Here is an 18,588-nt window from a genome sequence, read left to right on the forward strand (position 1 = left end):
GAGTGTATTGTTGGTTGTCCGATCTTAACAATGATACCCCAGTCATGATCAGTTAGCGCTAGTTCAGATTTTAAGACATTTTCTTTTCTTTATAAGCAGCTCTCAATCTTTCAAATCTATCCTCATACTCAGCAGGTGGAACCACCAGTACATTGAGACTTTTAAACTCAAAGTCAACCGTTTTAAGTTCTCTGCACCTTTGTTTCATCAATGATAAATTCCGTACAAATACAGCTGGTGTACGCATCATAATTTTAGCAGTGATACCCTGACTGTAAAAAAAATCAATCTTGTCTTCTAGTTTTTCGATGGAACAGTACAAAATTTGAGGGTAGAATCTGATAAAGTCTTTCATCTCCTCACCGGTGAGACTGAGTCGGTCTTTCATGAACCGGATTGTTAATAACATATGATCAGAACTAATTCGGAGTGCGTTAGGACAGTTGTATATCACTCGTATCAAATCGGGACCGCTAAATCCAAGCCCTTCCAGGAACTCCACTTTCTCCTCTACCACTGGTACAGGCTGCCGGAAGAGGTAAGGATCTTGTACCAACATATGTTTTATTCGTTGCGGGAATTCATCCTCACAGTTGTGATTGATGAACACCTGTTTCAAATATGCCACATTGTTCTGGATTTGTTTGACTCTAGTGATGTTAGAAGGGTAGCGTTGTATTATCCTCGTCATGTGTTTTGATGTTAATCCCATGTGTTTGAGAAACTCGATAAAGTCAATAAACGGCGACTTAGTTTTGAGTGACAAAAACGCTGACGGTGCTCTCTTCAACATTTTCCCAATGTCTTCATCAGATAGTCCTAGATCATACAAAATTTGAAACTTTCCACTTAGTTCTGATGTTGTTGCCATAGCAATGCGTGGATATTTGATTAAAATCTCCATGATATCATTTTCATTAAGATTCTTCTCCTTCAACAAATTGATGATACTCTCCACATCTGTTTTGGAAACTTCACTAATTTTGACGGCTGATTTCCACATTACTTTAAAATCAAACCCGATCGACAATAAATACTGAATATCACCGGAATTGAGTACTAACTGCTTTTGTCGATTAAATATTCTTTCACCGCTTGTTGAAAAGCAATATTTTGTATGATTGCTTCCAAAAATTTGGGTTTCCTTGCATACTGTAATGTTGTTTACTTGTGGTTGTAATACAGACAATGCACCTCCTCTGTTGATTCTGGATGATGGTAGAACTTGAAGATGCTTGACACAGACATGGAAGATCCTTGCAGCTCTGTGTATCATTGTTGTATTATAGTTGAGACATATATACTTGGTCAAATCTAAACAGAGATTTAAAAAAAAAAAATTATGGTCAACATCTTGTGTTGTGGATTTACCACTATAGTACTACTATGTAGAATATGGCAGATATGGTGAGATACATTTCTGTTACTGATATCCAACTCATTGCATGTATTTATGTGTTGCTCAGTACAGGGTCTGCATATTGTATTCATTTTGTCTGTCATATTGAGAACAGTATATAGAAATTATATATTAGGTGGCCTTGTGTTCTATGACCTCTCTCTCCACCATCTAGTCAAGTGGCTTTCTTTAGCACACCATTTCATTCCTGACACCAGCAGCATCAGTAGGTTAATGCTGTTGAAGCATTGATATAAAATGTGATGATGTTAGCTACTGCGTTCTCATGTTAAGACTGGAAGAAGTTGAGTGTGTAGTAATCTGAACGTAGGGCCAATTACAACCGGCTGTCAGTGTATGATGGAGTATGAGAGAGAGAGAGAGAGAGAGAGAGAGAGAGAGAGAGAGAGAGAGAGAGAGAGAGAGAGAAGAGAGAGAGAGAGAGAGAGAGAGAGAGGAGAGAGAGAGAGAGAGAGAGAGAGAGAGAGAGAGAGAGAGAGAGAGAGAGAGAGAGAGAGAGAGAGAGAGAGAGAGAGAGAGAGAGAGAGAGAGAGAGAGAGAGAGAGAGAGAGAGAGAGAGAGAGAGAGAGAGAGAGAGAGAGAGAGAGAGAGAGAGAGAGAGAGAGAGAGAGAGAGAGAGAGAGAGAGAGAGAGAGAGAGAGAGAGAGAGAGAGAGAGAGAGAGAGAGAGAGAGAGAGAGAGAGAGAGAGAGAGAGAGAGAGAGAGAGAGAGAGAGAGAGAGAGAGAGAGAGAGGGAGAGAGAGAGAGAGAGAGAGAGGAGAGAGAGAGAGAGAGAGAGAGAGGAGAGAGAGAGAGAGAGAGAGACCACAGGGGGCCAGAAAAAGCACACCAAAGGGGGGCACATGGATATACATATACTCAAATTAGGAGAGTGCCCCCCCCCCCCTCCCCTTCCCCCTGGCCTGCAGTCTGTCGTTCATTGTGGTAAGGCATTTTTAGGAAACAAAGTTAGTACATTCACGTACACCTCTTGAAATAGGATTAAGAACGTACACAGAAGGCATATTACACATGTATTGTCTGAGCAGAATTTGTGACAATAACATTGTACGTTTGAATGAATGACTTTCCCTTTGCTAGTTCGTTACCATACCTTCATTCCACTTGTGATGACTGTGTAATACCTGTAGTCATAACATGTACACTATTATATACACGTGTAACATACGCAATGTGCATGCACACCTGTGTACGTACAGGGTAAGAACATGTATGTCAGCAACAGCTGATTGGAAGTAAGGTCAGAGGTTATCCTGCCGTTTCGACCATTGTCAAAAGGTACAAATAGTATGATGTCTTAATTTCCTAATGTTATTTTTCACCACGATTCCTTTCAAATACACCGTATATATTAAATGTTTATAGTATTTTGTTATTAACTGTTATCGTGTCTGTGACAGACATGAAATGTTTAAACTCTGTTTACCATTGGTATACTTTCATTGTTCCGTCGTAAACCCCTCGTATAAATAGTATAACCCAGGCAATTTATCAGACACAGACTTTCTTGTCTGTCTGTGGTGCAGTGCGCCGGTGCCAGACGATTTGCAGGATCAAAAGGTAAATATTTGTCTTTTTGAAAGTTTTCAGATAAATTTATATCATTTATACGTTGAGCCTCAATGTATGTGTTTACAATATAAATCCAAACGACAACTCTGTCACGTTAGGTAGTCTTCAGTACACTATTACAGGGGGGGGGGCATTTTTTTTTACAAATCTGTTCTCGGAGGAGGGCCTTATTTAGAAAATGGGCTTAGGGGAGGGTCACGTTTTACTTTGACTAACTGTATTGTCTAAGTGGAGAACCATTTGATTCCTTGGGGGGGGGGGGGGTATGGAGGAAGTGTAGGTATGGGAGCAAATTTTTTTTTCCAGTCAGAGTGACAGCAATTTTTTTTTTCTACTGACAGTCCTGCATCAATTTTTTTTTTCAAATGGAGTAGCAGTGCAATTTTTTTTAAATTAGTCATTAAGTTTGTAATGTGTTGTTCATACCTATACCACGTCACAATGGTTCACAACTGTACCTCTAAATAACTTGTTCTGTGCAAGTAGAAGAATTAGCAGTTAGTATGAAAGACGTCTGTCTACGTTAAATTACAACTTTAAATTATAGAACAGTTCCAACATCAACTCTGATCAGTACTAAACCTGCTTTTCTTTGAATCAGTCAATTCCTCTAAGTTCTCAGGGAAGATATTATTTTTTGTATTTTGTTATATTTGTTGTTCCTCAATTTTCATTGTCAACTTGAGAAAGATTTATTTGTACATCTTTATAAGAAATTTATATTGAAAGAAAAACATATCCTGTCTTGTTTTTTAAATTGTCTTAATTTACAGAAGCCAAATAGTCCCCTTCAGATATTAACTGTGTCATTGAGATATTGCAACAAAAATCCTGAAATATGTTTTCTTGGGTCAGAAAAGGAAAGGAAAACTTTGTGTGCACTTGGGTTTAAAGCAGAGCTATATAGTGCATGTTTTAATGATAAGTGCTGGAAAAAAACAGGAATTTATACTTGTATTAAAAACATTTGCGCCACCTGTGGCTGCGCGCTGCCAAAGAATACATGAGAATAAGGTTTCCAAATTTGCTCATTTCTGGTGCATTGTGACAATTTTTTTTTTTTCACTTCTGTCTGTTATGGTAATTTTTTTTTCTCAAGCCATTACAGGATCAAACAATTTCTTTTTTCTGGTTCATCTGGAAAACAATTTTTTTCTCTCAAAATCCTCCGTACCCCCCCCCCCCAGAAATCAAATGGTTCTCCCCTAACTTTGTGATTTTGGCATCTATGCATTTTAAGTTGCACACCCCATACAATATTAGCCAATAGGTACATGCACCTTGACTTAGTGTCAATTCCCCTCAAAAATTAATATTGTTTTGATTGTTAGCAACTTTCCATTGTTAATATCTATGTATATGAGGTGCTCACAAAATGTTTCATTTTTACTGCAGCATCCATGTAACCATGGTAATGAACAGTGCAAAGTTGCATCATGGCTTTAATAGGGTTAGGGTTAAGTATCATTAATATATCAAACCATATCAATATAATTCACTATAATTCAGCCCTATAGTTTGATACACATGCTGTTTTTCAGTAATATTTGGTCTCATGACAACAATTAACACTGTATAACTTCAAAAGCAATTAAGATACAAATCTTGTCTTAGGTTTATTTTAAATAATTGGATCTCTTTAATTAAGAAAAGTGACACATTTCACCTAGTTTGTTGGTTCTAGATCATTGTCTTTCAATGGTGAAGAGTATGCGCACTTTAGTACAGATTAGCAGGCTTAACCTATGGGGAACCAGAATTATGCAAGATGTGCCAAATCTATTAATGAACAAAGTATCAAAAGAATATGAAATCAATGTGAAGAACAAAAGACACTAATTGCATGTCAATTTGGAATAAAAAGATAACTGATGTCACATTTGAGCAATCTTTGACCTAAATACCAGTGGCTATTGCCTTAGAGGGAATAGTCAACCAGACGCTGGTTATTGTGTCATAGCATGAGATAGTTATTTCGTTTGGTATTTCCTGACTATTCCCTCAGTAAAGCAATGGCTACTGGTACTTTGGCCAAAAATCGACATGTTTGTCTTCTAAAAGCATGAAAATGGAGTTGTTATCGACGTAGAAGTTACTTGCCTGTATATTAGACTGCAAGGCACAAATTAAATATTTTGTACTTACGTCATCACCAAGCATGTGCACTTTAGAGAAAGTCAAGAACATTTTGCTCACGTTCAGCACACACATGAGCAAAAATTCACTCGTGGCCAAAATTATCAAACATGGCCAAAATTATCAAACACGCTAGATTTTTGGCTCACGGCCACAAATGCCCAAAATCTCATGAAAATTTGCCCGCACATGTGAGGAATCGGAATGAGCATATTGACACGAGTGAAATTTTACTCAGTTGATTACTCTAGTGTGCACCTGGCTTTAGAAAAAGTAACCAGAGGACAACTAATCAAAATTCAACAACAAATATAATGATGGATTCACATCTTTGAAAATGAATTTGACCGGAAAAAAAATATTGATACCTGACCTGACCTGGCCTGGGGAATGTTCATGCATTTTACCAACCGATGCTTTTGCCTTTCGTAACATGAATTCATAAAGGAAATACTTTTGACAGAACTTGGCTTCTCTTTCTTTCTTATGCCTAGAGAAACATGTGCATTATAGCAAATACAGACGGCTATTCAATTCAGTCTGCTATATTACTCTACAGCATTTCACATCTTGAAGTAAACCGAAAAAAATTAAAAGAGAATGTGAACACGAAGTAAGCTCAAGTTATTGAAACGAAAGAAGTGCAAATATCGGAGACATTGACCCCCAAAAGTAAGTCAGATTAATATATAACCTGTGATGTATAGGACATTTATAAGATTATTGAGCTAATTCGTCATTTGTATTCTTTGGAGATTACCCAAAACTAAATCTGTATTCACTAGAGTGGTTTCAGCTCAATATAGTCCATCTCAAGTCAACACAATTAATCTGAGTTCAATCGAGGTCAATACAGTTCATCTGAGCTCAAATCAATGCAAGTCTAAATGAATATTTATTTTTGCAGTTCAACTGGTTCAATGTAATGCAAATCAAATTGCTAATTCATGAGAATTCAAAGAGTTCATTCCAATCCATCACAATATTTATATATATAAAGTAGTGTCTGACCCATATTCATTTTATTTGATCAAGATTGATTTAAAATAGCTCTTGATCCGTTGACAAATTTCTGAAATTGAATACTATAGTTTGTTGCAATAGAAACTTTTTTAGTAAAGTTGAGCTAATTTTTGATAAGGGGACAAGGAATGTCTTAAGGAATTTCATGTAATCTAGTTTCATATGAAATACCAGGCTTACAATTTGCCTTATTAATGTCGTATGCCCGTATACCTTGTATTTCAATTCAATTCAATTCAATTCATTTCAATTCAATTCAATTCATTTCAATTCAATTCAATTCATTTCAATTCAATTCAATTCATTACAATTCAATTCAATTCAATTCAATTCAATTCAATTCAATTCAATTCAGTTCATTTCAATTCAATTCATTTCAATTCAATTCAATTCAATTCAATTCAATTCAATTCATTTCAAATTTAGTCAGCAGAAAGAAAGAGTTATTGATTCAATGGTCAATGGCATGATTTTCTTTTTAGAACATGGACATTATTTGATTCCATTATTAAAAAAGTGAAATTGTGTTTTGTCTGGCATAAAGTGACTTTTTTTAGGCAAAAATGATAATGCTATATGAAACTGGAACTAAAAAGACATTACTGAATAAATCATTAAAATTAAATGCCATGAACAATTTATCAATTAGTAGTACAGTACATTTGTACATGCAATTTGTTTGTGAGGCGTAACACTTATAAATTAGACACTGGCTACATGATCACTAGTCCCCTGAGGCATGTGTGTGTGTGTGTGTGTGTGTGTGTGTGTGTGTGTGTGTGTGTGTGTGTGTGTGTGTGTGTGTGTGTGTGTGTGTGTGTGTGTGTGTGTGTATGTGTGTGTGTGTGTACATTTTACCTGACTTGTGTACTTTAAAGAACTAAATCAAACGATAACAATGCCTGGCATGCCCCTATCACAAAATGGAATAGTCACAGGCACTTTCGACCTTGTTATATCACATCGTTCATCATACCTTATGTCACCTTTAGCTTAATAGTATCTACCTGTCACATGACCAATGTTATAAGCCAATTATCCTTCATTTTGTTCAATTCAACAGTGTTCTGGTGTCCCTATGAAGTATTAGGGTCCAGTATTAATGTGTCAGGGTATTGTTACGACTGCTGGCGGCAGACACAACAAATTGTAAATACAGTCAACATCCTAAAATGTAATTTGAGTCGATGTCACACCACACTGCAGGTAAGTTTTTTCCTACTTTGTACTGAATAGTTACTAATACTTTTTCATAAGTGCAGTAGACGGTTTCTATGTCTGGCATTTTTGTCACACTGGTATTTTTTTTTTGTATGGCTGCTTTAATAGCCCACAGTGATGGTATTGTGTTTTTATACTTGTAATAAATTTACCTTGAATGAATGAATGTACAGTCATGAAGCCTTGAAGGTTTATGTGTGGTAATTTATCATCATACAATGTACAATACTTGTTTTGGCATGTTTACCAAACGAGATGTTTAGAAGATAGATACAAGATAGTTCTAAAGGTTAAGGAATTGATTTGCATTTCAGTAGTGAATAACAACTAAATATGGTACCTCGTATGACATGGCTTGATTTTCCTAGATTTTTGTAACGTACATGGGTGTATTGCTCCAGAATTTTCATTGAACTTTTTCCTTACACCTTGGAGGATATTAATTAATCTGTGTTTATGACTAGTTTTGTAGTCACAGGACTCCCCAAAACACAACCGTCCCCATGCTACACATGCACATACTGAATGAACTGTGGTGATGGTGATTTAAATGTCATTCAGTTTTGGGGGTTATGATCCCCAAAACTCCCCCATCACACACACACACACACACACACACACACACACACACACACACACACACACACATGCACACATACATTAAAGGAAGTGCATTATTTGACCCCACCAAAGACCCTATCTTTATTGTAAAAGTAACAAAACAACAGACAATATAAATAATTTCTAGTTATCAACGATATCAAAACAATTAGAAGATGAACTAAATAATTCTGACATGTAATTATCACTTTGATCTTGGGTACTAGCTAACAATTTTAACATTTATTTAAGTATTAAAATTTCAAACCATCTATTGCTTTTGAAGTGGTGCTGATTTAATACAACTACCGACATCAGTCTGAACGGAACCTGTTACAAACAGTGAAAGTAAACAAATGAATTGTATTATTAATATCATTGAACACTTGGCTCAGCATGGTGGAAGTATAGAGGCTTGATTGCATTTCATGATTTGATAAGAACAGTTTTATGGCCTCTTTATGCCCGGGGAACAGGAAATTTGTCTGTGAACGTAAACTATTATGAATAGTAGCCACACAACTGTTCTTATCAAATGATGGAATGTGATGTCATGTCTTTAGTACTTCCACCAGCATGCATCCAATTCAGTTGTTTACTTTCTCTGTGTGTAACAGGTTCCGTTTGTCTAAGGTCTGATGTCGACAGTTGTATTTTAGTAGAAAAAATCCCAAAATCATCTGTGTTAATCGCTATAATTTAATTATATTATAACAGTTAGTAATTTGTCTGTTGTTTTTTTTTACTTCTGTTGTAAAATTATACGCACTCGCTTTGGGTGATTAGAACTAAACTCTTTTAAAATTTATTTCCGTAGTAGAATTTACAAATTATTTAAAACAGACGGTTGCTTTTATATGGTAGTTTGATATTACTGTAATGACATCTGAAAACCATCTGCATTGCTTTTTATGTAGTATTGGATTCAAAAGATCAATACCTTGTTAGAAAATGTATTAGAACTTCCAGTCTATTCAAACCATTGTGTTCATTCTGTGCAACCATGCTGTCGTATACAAACGCTGAACAGTTCTTTTACTTCAACTGAAAAGGACTAGTAATGATACGTCTCATATCTTTCACTGCATGCATGCATCGTTGACGAACACTTTGTTTTGTACACCTTCATGCTCTCATTTCTTATTGCAGGAATGTATGTATGTTAAGGCATTCAGTCGAGTGCATAATCAATGCAATATTGTCTAATGCCAATAAAGTGGCAGGGTTATGGTGTTATTTTTAGACTTTTAATATGACATTTCTGTTGTAACATGTTACCACCCATGGTTCCGAGACGTATGCATGGAGAGGAACAGTAGACGCCCCTTGAAGAAAACTTGTACTCTACAATATCCCATTACTGCCGGCGACCGGTATTATTAACTGTATCAATGTGAGTCTAGTCTATCTCAAATGACTTGGGAAATTATGAAGGCAGAATGTGGTGCATTGAATTTCAATACATGATATGAATGTAAACATACTAATTATACTGTATTTGTCAAGTGTCAAATTTTATACAGACACAGTAGTTGGAATTATTGAGTTTTTGTTCACATGGGAAAAAATTGGCACACCTTAAGGACACTCGGTGCAACCTTCAATGTGATAACAATTTTACACTGGCTAATGCCTCTACCCAACAACAACTCAGTGTTCCATATACATAAATAATTATCATCATATGTATTTGATCAACTCAAAGTTTAAAAGGTTGTCGATGTAATGGTCAAAATAAAATGACTCATTAATATAATCAGACAGAATGCTCCGCCATTTAAGAGAGAAGTGAAAAAAAGTCAAATAAGTTTTAAAACATTTTTATTCAATAGTCAAAATAAAATGACTCAATGATATCGATAGAGTGCTCTTCGTCATTTATGTTTAGTTAATGTGTAATCTTTTGAGATGTGACTCAGAGATCAACAATCAGAGTGCAGCATGTGACACTAAGGACACAGAATCCGACAAGTCTAGACATTCAAATATTTTTCAAGTAAATAACAAATTATGGTATGTATATGTTTAGAGATACTATATGCAAAGCCACTAATCCCTTCTACTTGATAAGAAATTAAAAATAAGAGAGAGAAGATTAATTTAAATAAGATAAAAGTTGATTTATAATATTGGATCTTCATGAGTCATAGCTGATTGTCTCAAAGTCAAATGGTCAAAAAAAATGAAAACAGATAACAGATAATTCACCAGATTTGCAGTATTATTTAGTTTCCAACTGATATAAAACTAGGGTGTAACTTTACAGTGTAGTGTTAGTTGTTGGAATACAAATGTAAGCTTACTAACAATAGCAGTGCAAAATGTGACACACTCAGACCACAGGCACTTGTTCCCGAGATATGTAATGGAATATCTTTCTATCAGAATACAATAAAATATCGATAATATTGCCAATGATATATGAAAGGAGTAAAATAACCCTGGTTTCTAGGATCACGCAAGTCCTGTGACCACGTAAATATAGACTAATATATTACATGGTCACAGGACTTACACGATCCTAGAACCAGTTTCTAGAAACCAGTTTCTAGGATCGTGTAAATCCTGTGCATAAGTCCTGTGACTGTGTAATACAGTATTGTCTATATTACGCAGTCACATGACTTATGCAATCCTAGAAACCAGTGTTATTTTTACCCCTTTCATATATCGTTGGCAAATATGTGAATATTATCACTATTTTATTGGATTGCGATAAAAACATATTCCAATACCTATCTCAGGCAACAAGTGGCTGTGACTCAGACGATGGTGGTAGAATCCACAATTCTAGACAAACACTTTATTATGTAAATAACAAATTGTAAATATTTTAATATGTGAATAACAAAGCATGCATGTGTATGTAAATAAGGTTCGATCTCACAATGTCACACGAATTCAATAAATACATTTTTTTTTGTCTGGTCCAAAACCCTCTCCTTCTCCCCCTAAACAAATGTTTACAAGTAAGTGTAACATTGACACATTTATGTATGATGTAAACCAATGGTTAAATTTTTTAGTGGTTACACCACCAGATTCTATGCAATATTGAAGTGGCAATAGGGATGACGATTGGGTATTTAATTTATAAAACAATTTCATCATGACCTCCTACAGGAAAAATCCACATGAAATAACATTGACAAAGTCTGTGCCTGAAACTCAATACATTGCAAAATGCTAATAAAAAAATGAGTAAAATGTTTGTTATTGTACGTACAATAACAAAGATTTGACACATTTATTATGCTTTTGCAATTTATTGAGTTACAAACACTAAAAGCATATGTATGTTTCACATTGATTTTGCAGGAATTGTAATATTAATAATAAATTTTGAATATTTTGATAACAAAGTGTGAACATTTTAATACCTAAATATTAAAAAAACTGTGGACATTTTAATATATAAATAACAGATTTTGATTATTTTTAGTATTTAGATAACAAATTGCAGTATCCACATATTTGGACACCAAACTATGCAAAGTCACTAATCCTATCTTCATCAAATATAAATAAAATATGATAAAAATATAGGATATGTAAGACTTTCAAACTGATAAAAAAAAGTGGTGTGTCATGTCTCAAAACAATGGTGCCCAAAATAAAAAAGAAAGAAAAATCTTGCATATATTATAACATGCATAGAATCCATAGTACATGGAGTCATGATGGGTGAATGGTTAGCGTGACTGGCTTGGAATCTACAGGTTGCAGGTTCGAGCCCTGTCGCTGCTTGCTGTTTGTTTCTGAGTGGCTAAAGTCCTTGGGCAAGATTTGAACCACGACTGTGCTTCAGTCAACCCAGCTGTATAATTGGGGACCTGGTAGGATGTAGGTTGCAATGTGAAGGCTTTAATCCTATGCGCTTAAATGGCTGCAATGGATTGTATGCTCCCCGGGGAGTTGAGGAAGACTAAAGGGCCGTTGTGCCGTTCTGATCCGAGCCAGGGGTAATAAATTGTAAAGCGCTTTGAGCACGGTGTGGGAAAGCGCTATATAAGAACCGAACATTATTATTATTATTATTACATGATATCATACCTTTCAACTGATAAATGGGGTAAGTTTTCGATGCAATAAGTGTTACAATAGTGGTTATAGCTCTGGATGTATATGCTTGCAGGGTTTTGACACGTCTTGTCCTCTCCGCTATGTTTCTTCCCTATCTCAAAAAGAAAACATACCATGCATGGAGGTCAAGATGGAAAATAATTTCTTATCTTTATGTTTTTAGATATTTAAAAAAAAATGTGTAGGGTTGGTCGGGTTACCAGAAACACATAATCTTTTTTATTTTGCCTAATATTACTTTCACAAGAAGAGAAATGGCTGATCCCAATTTCTATATGAAGTGTGTATGTGCTAAATGTAAACATTGGCAGAGTATGTCTCAATGTTTTCAATAATGTTGAAGACATGCATATTATAGACTGATCCTTCCTCAAAGTATTATGCAAAGTATTATGTTATTGATATGTAAATGAGTATGTAAATTAATTGGCATCCATCTTGGCAATGCATGGTTGGGAGTACAGAGATGATGTAATATAGGGTTATTTTAAAGTGGCCATATGGATGAGAATTTGGTATTTATTTTGGATTTTTAAATGATAAAACAGCTTCCCCATGTTTTTCTACATGAAAAAATAATGTGAAATAACATATTACCAAGTCCATGTTCACATCTCAATAAACGGCAAAACATTAAACAATTAATGTGTAAAATGTTTGTTATTGTACGTACAATAACAAACTTTTTGCACTTTGTGCATCTTTTTGCAATGTATTGAGTTATGAACATGGACTTGGTATATGTGAGACTTTCACATTATTTTTTCAACATAGTGAAGTTGTTTTATCAAATAAAAATCCAAAATAAATACCAAATTCTCATCCATATGGCCACTTTAATGATGTCTCAAATTATGGTGTTTGTTTTTGTCTTCTATGACATGAACTAGATTTACAATATTAAAGTAAACCTCAGTCAAGTATAACAGTGGCTGGGATAATATTGCAACTATAGGTTTGTAATGTCAGACCCAATGTATTGGTATTTTTTGTAACATAGATTCAGACTTTCACATCCAGTCGTTTAGAATTCTCAGGGTGTCACTTACTTATCCAGTAAGGCAAGCAACAGGGAAGTAAAAATAACAAATGTAAGGTTAACTTATTCACAGTGTACATTGTAAACATAACAGGAGTTGCCACATTTCTATGTATTTAGTATGCTAATGAGTTGAGTATATGCAGTGTTTCAGGCCAAGGATTTTAAAAACTTCTGCTAAACTCTAAAAATTCTACAATTTAAAAAGTTTAAAAAGAATTTTAAAAAATAATAAGAAAATTTTCCAGCACGTTACTAATACTAGACATAAAATTTCTACTTATTTTTGTGCGGGCTGCCATTATCTCAGTCTAGTTGCTAGACCCTCAGGCAATTCTGTTTTTAAAAGTGACCACGGGTTGAGTAGCACCAATGGTGCCGTTGAGAACTTGCCTGTGGGAGCTGCACACCAATGGTGGTATGCTGTGATCCTTGGCATTTGTACGACAACCTTCTGGATGCAGATCCACTGTCTCTTGACAAGACAACCATTATCTTAGCTTTGTTTTGTAACAAAGTATATTTTTTTCAATCATGTCAATGAATGAAAACGTATTATACTCCTGTCAGAAGACAAGATGTATAACAGAGATGTTATTAAGTACTCTGATAATTGAGGCTTCGGTTTACTTTAGATAGACATAATCTAAAACTAACATTGTTCAATGTGATAGATTACACAAGTAAGTGATAGCAGTTCCTCTGTTGTGTGAAGCTAATCACCTTGTGATCAAGATAGTGTAAACATTGGAAGTCCCAAAACAGTACACTATGAATTTATTGAACTAGCTTACAGAGAGCTGCTCTAGTGAGGCTGTAATCAATTTAAAACCAAAGTCCATTCGATCATGTGTCAATAGCTTATCACTGTTGTATCAACACATTGTAACAGTAGTTTAAGTTTGTCAATTTTATGTAAACCAAAGCCCCAGTTACCACAGTTGTGTAATTTGTTCTAGCTAGGTGATACAATGTAGCAAGCTATAAAGTAAGATATATGCAGTGAGATGTTTGTCATTCTAGATAATGACCTGTTTTAGATGAAGTGACAGTATTATTGTAAGCGTTAGTCAAGTATTACACTGTCCATGCGGTGGAATTTTCTACGATTTCTCTTTCCATGTATAGTCAAATGGGCAAATGCTCCTGAAATTCTAGCGAGATCTCCTCCTTGAGAAAGGGTGCACAGCGCATGTCAGGAGTTTTCCATCACACACACACACACACACACACACACACAGGTGGTTGTAATTGGTTACTTTGTTCAGTTTACTACAATTTACAAACTCAACCTCTAGTCTTAAAATATGTCACGCCATCTTGTTTTATATATCAACACTCCAGTTTTAAACATTAAACTACTGCTGTCAGTGATAAGAACGGAGTGTCATGCTAAAGAAAGCCATTTGACTATATAATGGAGAGAGAAAGAGAGATTATAGAAAACAACCACACATATGGTTACTAGACTTTATAAGAGTAAACCCGCCGGTGTTTACTGTGAAGTGGATGTATCTCAGAATGTCATGTTTGGTGAGATAACAACTTTCAAAAAACATAAATGACATTTAAATTCTGAAGAGCCAACAACCATGAGGATATAATTCCCAAGGCACGAGTGTTGAGTTGATATGGATTATATTATCAGTAGGGAGTAATTATCAAACTATAAAATTTCAAATAAGAATAATAATTTATGAAAGTTAAGTCAGTATGAATTACACTCAGAGAAATTGATTGGACAATAACAAGTTTCTCGAGGATAATTATCAGTAGATACATTGTACATACACAATTGATGTATAACAAAGCTGACAGTGTTTGATGGGGAACACCACCTGTGCTCCAGGAAATAACTAAAATATTTTGAATCATAAACTTTGCTGGGGTTTTGGAGAGTCTTGCACTTCATGATTTCACATCACTATAATTTTGTGTGTGATATCATCCCCAGAAATACCAAATTATAAAATTATATTTAATCTTCATTATTCTAGCACTGGTCCACTGTTGCATCATGGGATATTAGCAGACACACATATGTATTAGATGAACAATGAATATTCCCGACTTCTAACAACTTATTATGTTCAGATACATAGTCATGAATGTTAATTCTATTTTCATAATTTACCGCTGTCCCATGATGTTAAAACGAACTCATTAACTGTTCAATTCTATGTGGCCTTATCATTTTCATGTGTTCTCAGTTTATACTCATTGATAATATCAAAGTGGATAATGGACTCTGAAGTTGATTTAGTAGAGGGCTCTTAGTCTCAGGAAACCCTTTATGATAATTAGATATAAACCAGGACCATTATCTAGATAACCCAGACCAATCTTGTCATGTCACATGAGGTCATAAAAGTCAATACTTGTAGTTAATTTGAATAAGAAAGTAGGGGAATATATCACCAGTTGATTTAATAGTCAAGATGATGTAGCCCTGCATGACTGCAGCAGCAGTTGCCATAACAACAATAGTTATATTGGGTCTGTGTATGCTCTTAGATCAAAGGATTATGTGGAAGTCAGTCTTGAATATTTCAGACAAGGAACAAGATAAATACATCATGTCAGTAGAAAGTCTTATATCCAGGCAGTAAATATATATAAGGTACGCTTGTTGAACTGTACTTATGCAATGTAGGACCAATTTTTATCTTCCGTAAGGGAAGGTTATATCTTAGGGATGGTGTGTGTGTGTGTGTGTGTGTGTGTGTGTGTCTGTCTGTCTGTCTGTCTGTCTGTCTGTCTGTCTGTCTGTCTGTCTGTATGTCTGTCTGTCTGGCTATCTGTCATTTCTCAAAACAGCTGGCTCAATTAAAATAAAATTTGCTGAACAATGCTCTCTGGGTTTAATGGCTTCTACAGTGGAACTGATTAGGTTTTTGTAAACATTCCATGAATACTAATGCTATTTGCATATAAATTAATGATTTTCAATAATTAGGCTATCTCTTAAAGGTTGTGTGTATATAGGAACAAAAATCTATAAAGACTTTGCCCTTATGGAAGGCATTCAGTTTAAATCTGGTCTGTTTGGTTGAGGAAGTCTGATATCAGAAAGGGGGAAGTCACATAATTTACACCATAAGTTAGTATCGAGGTCTAAGAACGATCTACGAGATTGGCTATATCAGTGACTGATGGTGAGTGTAGATTAAAAACTGTCTATATAATGTCCTAGTCTATCAGCTAGCCCTCGGATGTTCTTCCGATAAAATATGACACACAGCCGAACAACGCTATCGAGGATGGAACATCCGAGGTCTAGCGAATGTCATCGGGATATAAATAACTGCCAATCAGAGAACCGTATTAGCGACAAGCACAAACAGAGGACAATAGCTAAATTTTCATGCATATTCATCTTAAGGAGGGGCTTGTATAAATAACCACCAATGCGTTAACTGAAATGTGTGAATGACAACGTCTACACACTCATCAAACTCACAATTACCATAAACCGATTAGCCATAGTAATGACGTAAATGTGTTTGTCAACACTTGCATGCAGAGATTCCCTGAGGTCATAGGTTATTGAATATATTAAAGTATATATATGCATAGATGGCCCAACCCACCGCTCAATGTAATCTCAATGGAATGTCCGGTCTGAAAATGACATTCGCTAGACTGTTCGGGCAAGCCCTCACATGCGAACTTCGTTCGCTTATAGTTATAGCATCGAAAGAAAGCCTGAACGTCTAGCAGCAAGACTAATAATGTCCTTGCTTGTTGGCTTGATAATGGTAAGATATTACATACTGAAATTGTCCAAGGAATATTTGTAACAGTTTTTCTTGGCAATGATCAGGATGAGGGAGGAACCATGGCACGTCACTTCCCTTAGTGCTACTAGAACATGTTGACGATTCTCTTACGGAAATCTTAATCTCAACTACCTTCACTGTAGTGTGAAAATCTGAAAAGTTGGCATTAAGTGTTATTACTTTGCCTTCAGCAACGGAAATCTTCAGGAAGTAAATGATTAAAAATGTGTAAGTGCGTTGCCTCTGATCCATTGTCATAATCTTCTCTCTGATATCCTGTTTGAGATCTATAATACAACAGTCACCTTTTACAAGGATACAATAAAAACTATAAAAACAAATGCTAGATATACTTACCAGTAGAATGATGCTATTTTGTTTGCTTATAATAAAATATTTTAAATCTGTGTTCTTTCTTATTTCTTATGTCAGAGAAGAGGTGAAAGATTTTTGTGATATTGTTGTTGGCGTGATCGAGCGAACCAGGGTTCAGTTACAATGCCTTTGGCATGGTGTGTGTGGGAGTGAAGGTGGGGGTGGGTGGATGTGTGTTTGTGTGTATGTGTTTATTACTGTCTAAACAACTGTCTTTGAGTGATGATAATAAATGAAATAGAATATTACAGTGCACCTAATCTCTCCTAGCATTAGCTCTACTAGCCTCTAGGCGCATGATCTATCTGTAACAGTGGTGTCTATGAAGGAAGCTAGCCCGAGACTCCAGAAGCTCTCTTCTAACAGTGTACATCGAGAGCTTCTTCAGATAGTAACATCCAGAAAAGTCTTTGGGCTTGAAGGAAGCAATTAAATTTGCTAGTTTTCCAAGCCAATACATGTAAATAGCTGATGACTGCTTGCATGATAATATTTTATAATAACAAAAACATAATTATAAAAATTTGATCTATACATATTCTCCGTAAGCAATTCAGTCTGCACTAGCCGCAACTTATACATTTTTAAAAAAAACCTGTTTTGTCAGATGTAATGAATTAATCATAATACTGTTCCACCCTGCACAGTATTGAATGAATGACCTCTGGGACATATTTGTGTAATAATGATAATTGCATATTATTTAATATATTATCAAATCAAAATTGATTTTCTTGTCTGCACTCAACAATTAGCACCCCAATCAGGATCATGAGTTCAACTTTTTACTATATACACTACTTATTAGAACAACTGAACTGATGAGGTTCAGTAGTGCTATAGGCATGGTGTGGTGTCTGTCCGTCTGTCTCTGTCTGTCTATCTGTGTGTGTGTATGTGGACGACTTAAACTCTAAAAACCACAAGACCAATTACCTTGGTATTGGGTGGGGAGATTACTTTTGGTGTCTAGTTGGGAAATTATTCAAAGCAAAGTGATCACATCACAGGTATGTGATTTGGGTCAAAAATGTCATTTTTGGTCAAAAAACTTACACTCCAAAACTACTTAGCAGATTGTCTCAAATTTGGTTGGAACGTTCTTAGGGGTTTGCAAATTAAGATTTGTTCATGACTTGATGATTCCATCAGTAATATTCAAATTAGGGCTAGAAATGTGTCTTTTTGGTTAAAAATCTTTAATTCCAAAACTACAGAATAGATTGGGCTGAAATTTAATGGGGATGCAGCTGAGGGTGTATAGATAAAGTAATATTAAGCATATAATGATCTCATCAGTGATATGCAAATTAGGTGTAAAAATTTGAATTTTGGTCAAA

The 18,588-nt window shown here is 35.2% G+C and overlaps 2 protein-coding genes across 4 annotated transcripts in view; one reads left to right on the plus strand and one right to left on the minus strand.

Annotated features, from left to right (window-relative positions):
- Positions 1–70: 70 nt before the first annotated feature.
- On the minus strand, positions 71–1,276 carry LOC144444345 (transcription termination factor 1, mitochondrial-like). Its single transcript, XM_078133758.1, has one exon. The coding sequence runs from the start codon at positions 1,274–1,276 to the stop codon at positions 71–73; it is 1,206 nt and encodes a 401-aa protein (XP_077989884.1).
- A 1,644-nt stretch (positions 1,277–2,920) lies between these two features.
- The window catches only part of LOC144444569 (uncharacterized), a 121,836-nt gene continuing 106,168 nt past the window's right edge, over positions 2,921–18,588 (plus strand). For 2 of the 3 annotated variants that reach the window (XM_078134039.1, XM_078134044.1), the window contains exons 1-3: positions 2,921–2,980; positions 5,688–5,800; positions 7,215–7,357. The gene's annotated coding sequence lies outside the window, so the exon portion shown is untranslated. Of the gene's footprint in view, positions 2,981–5,687; positions 5,801–7,214; positions 7,358–18,588 lie in introns of those variants that run through there. The other variant, XM_078134042.1, reaches the window with a different exon arrangement.

The sequence above is a fragment of the Glandiceps talaboti genome, chromosome 13 (assembly GCF_964340395.1).
Source record: "Glandiceps talaboti chromosome 13, keGlaTala1.1, whole genome shotgun sequence".
Lineage (NCBI taxonomy): Eukaryota > Metazoa > Hemichordata > Enteropneusta > Spengelidae > Glandiceps > Glandiceps talaboti.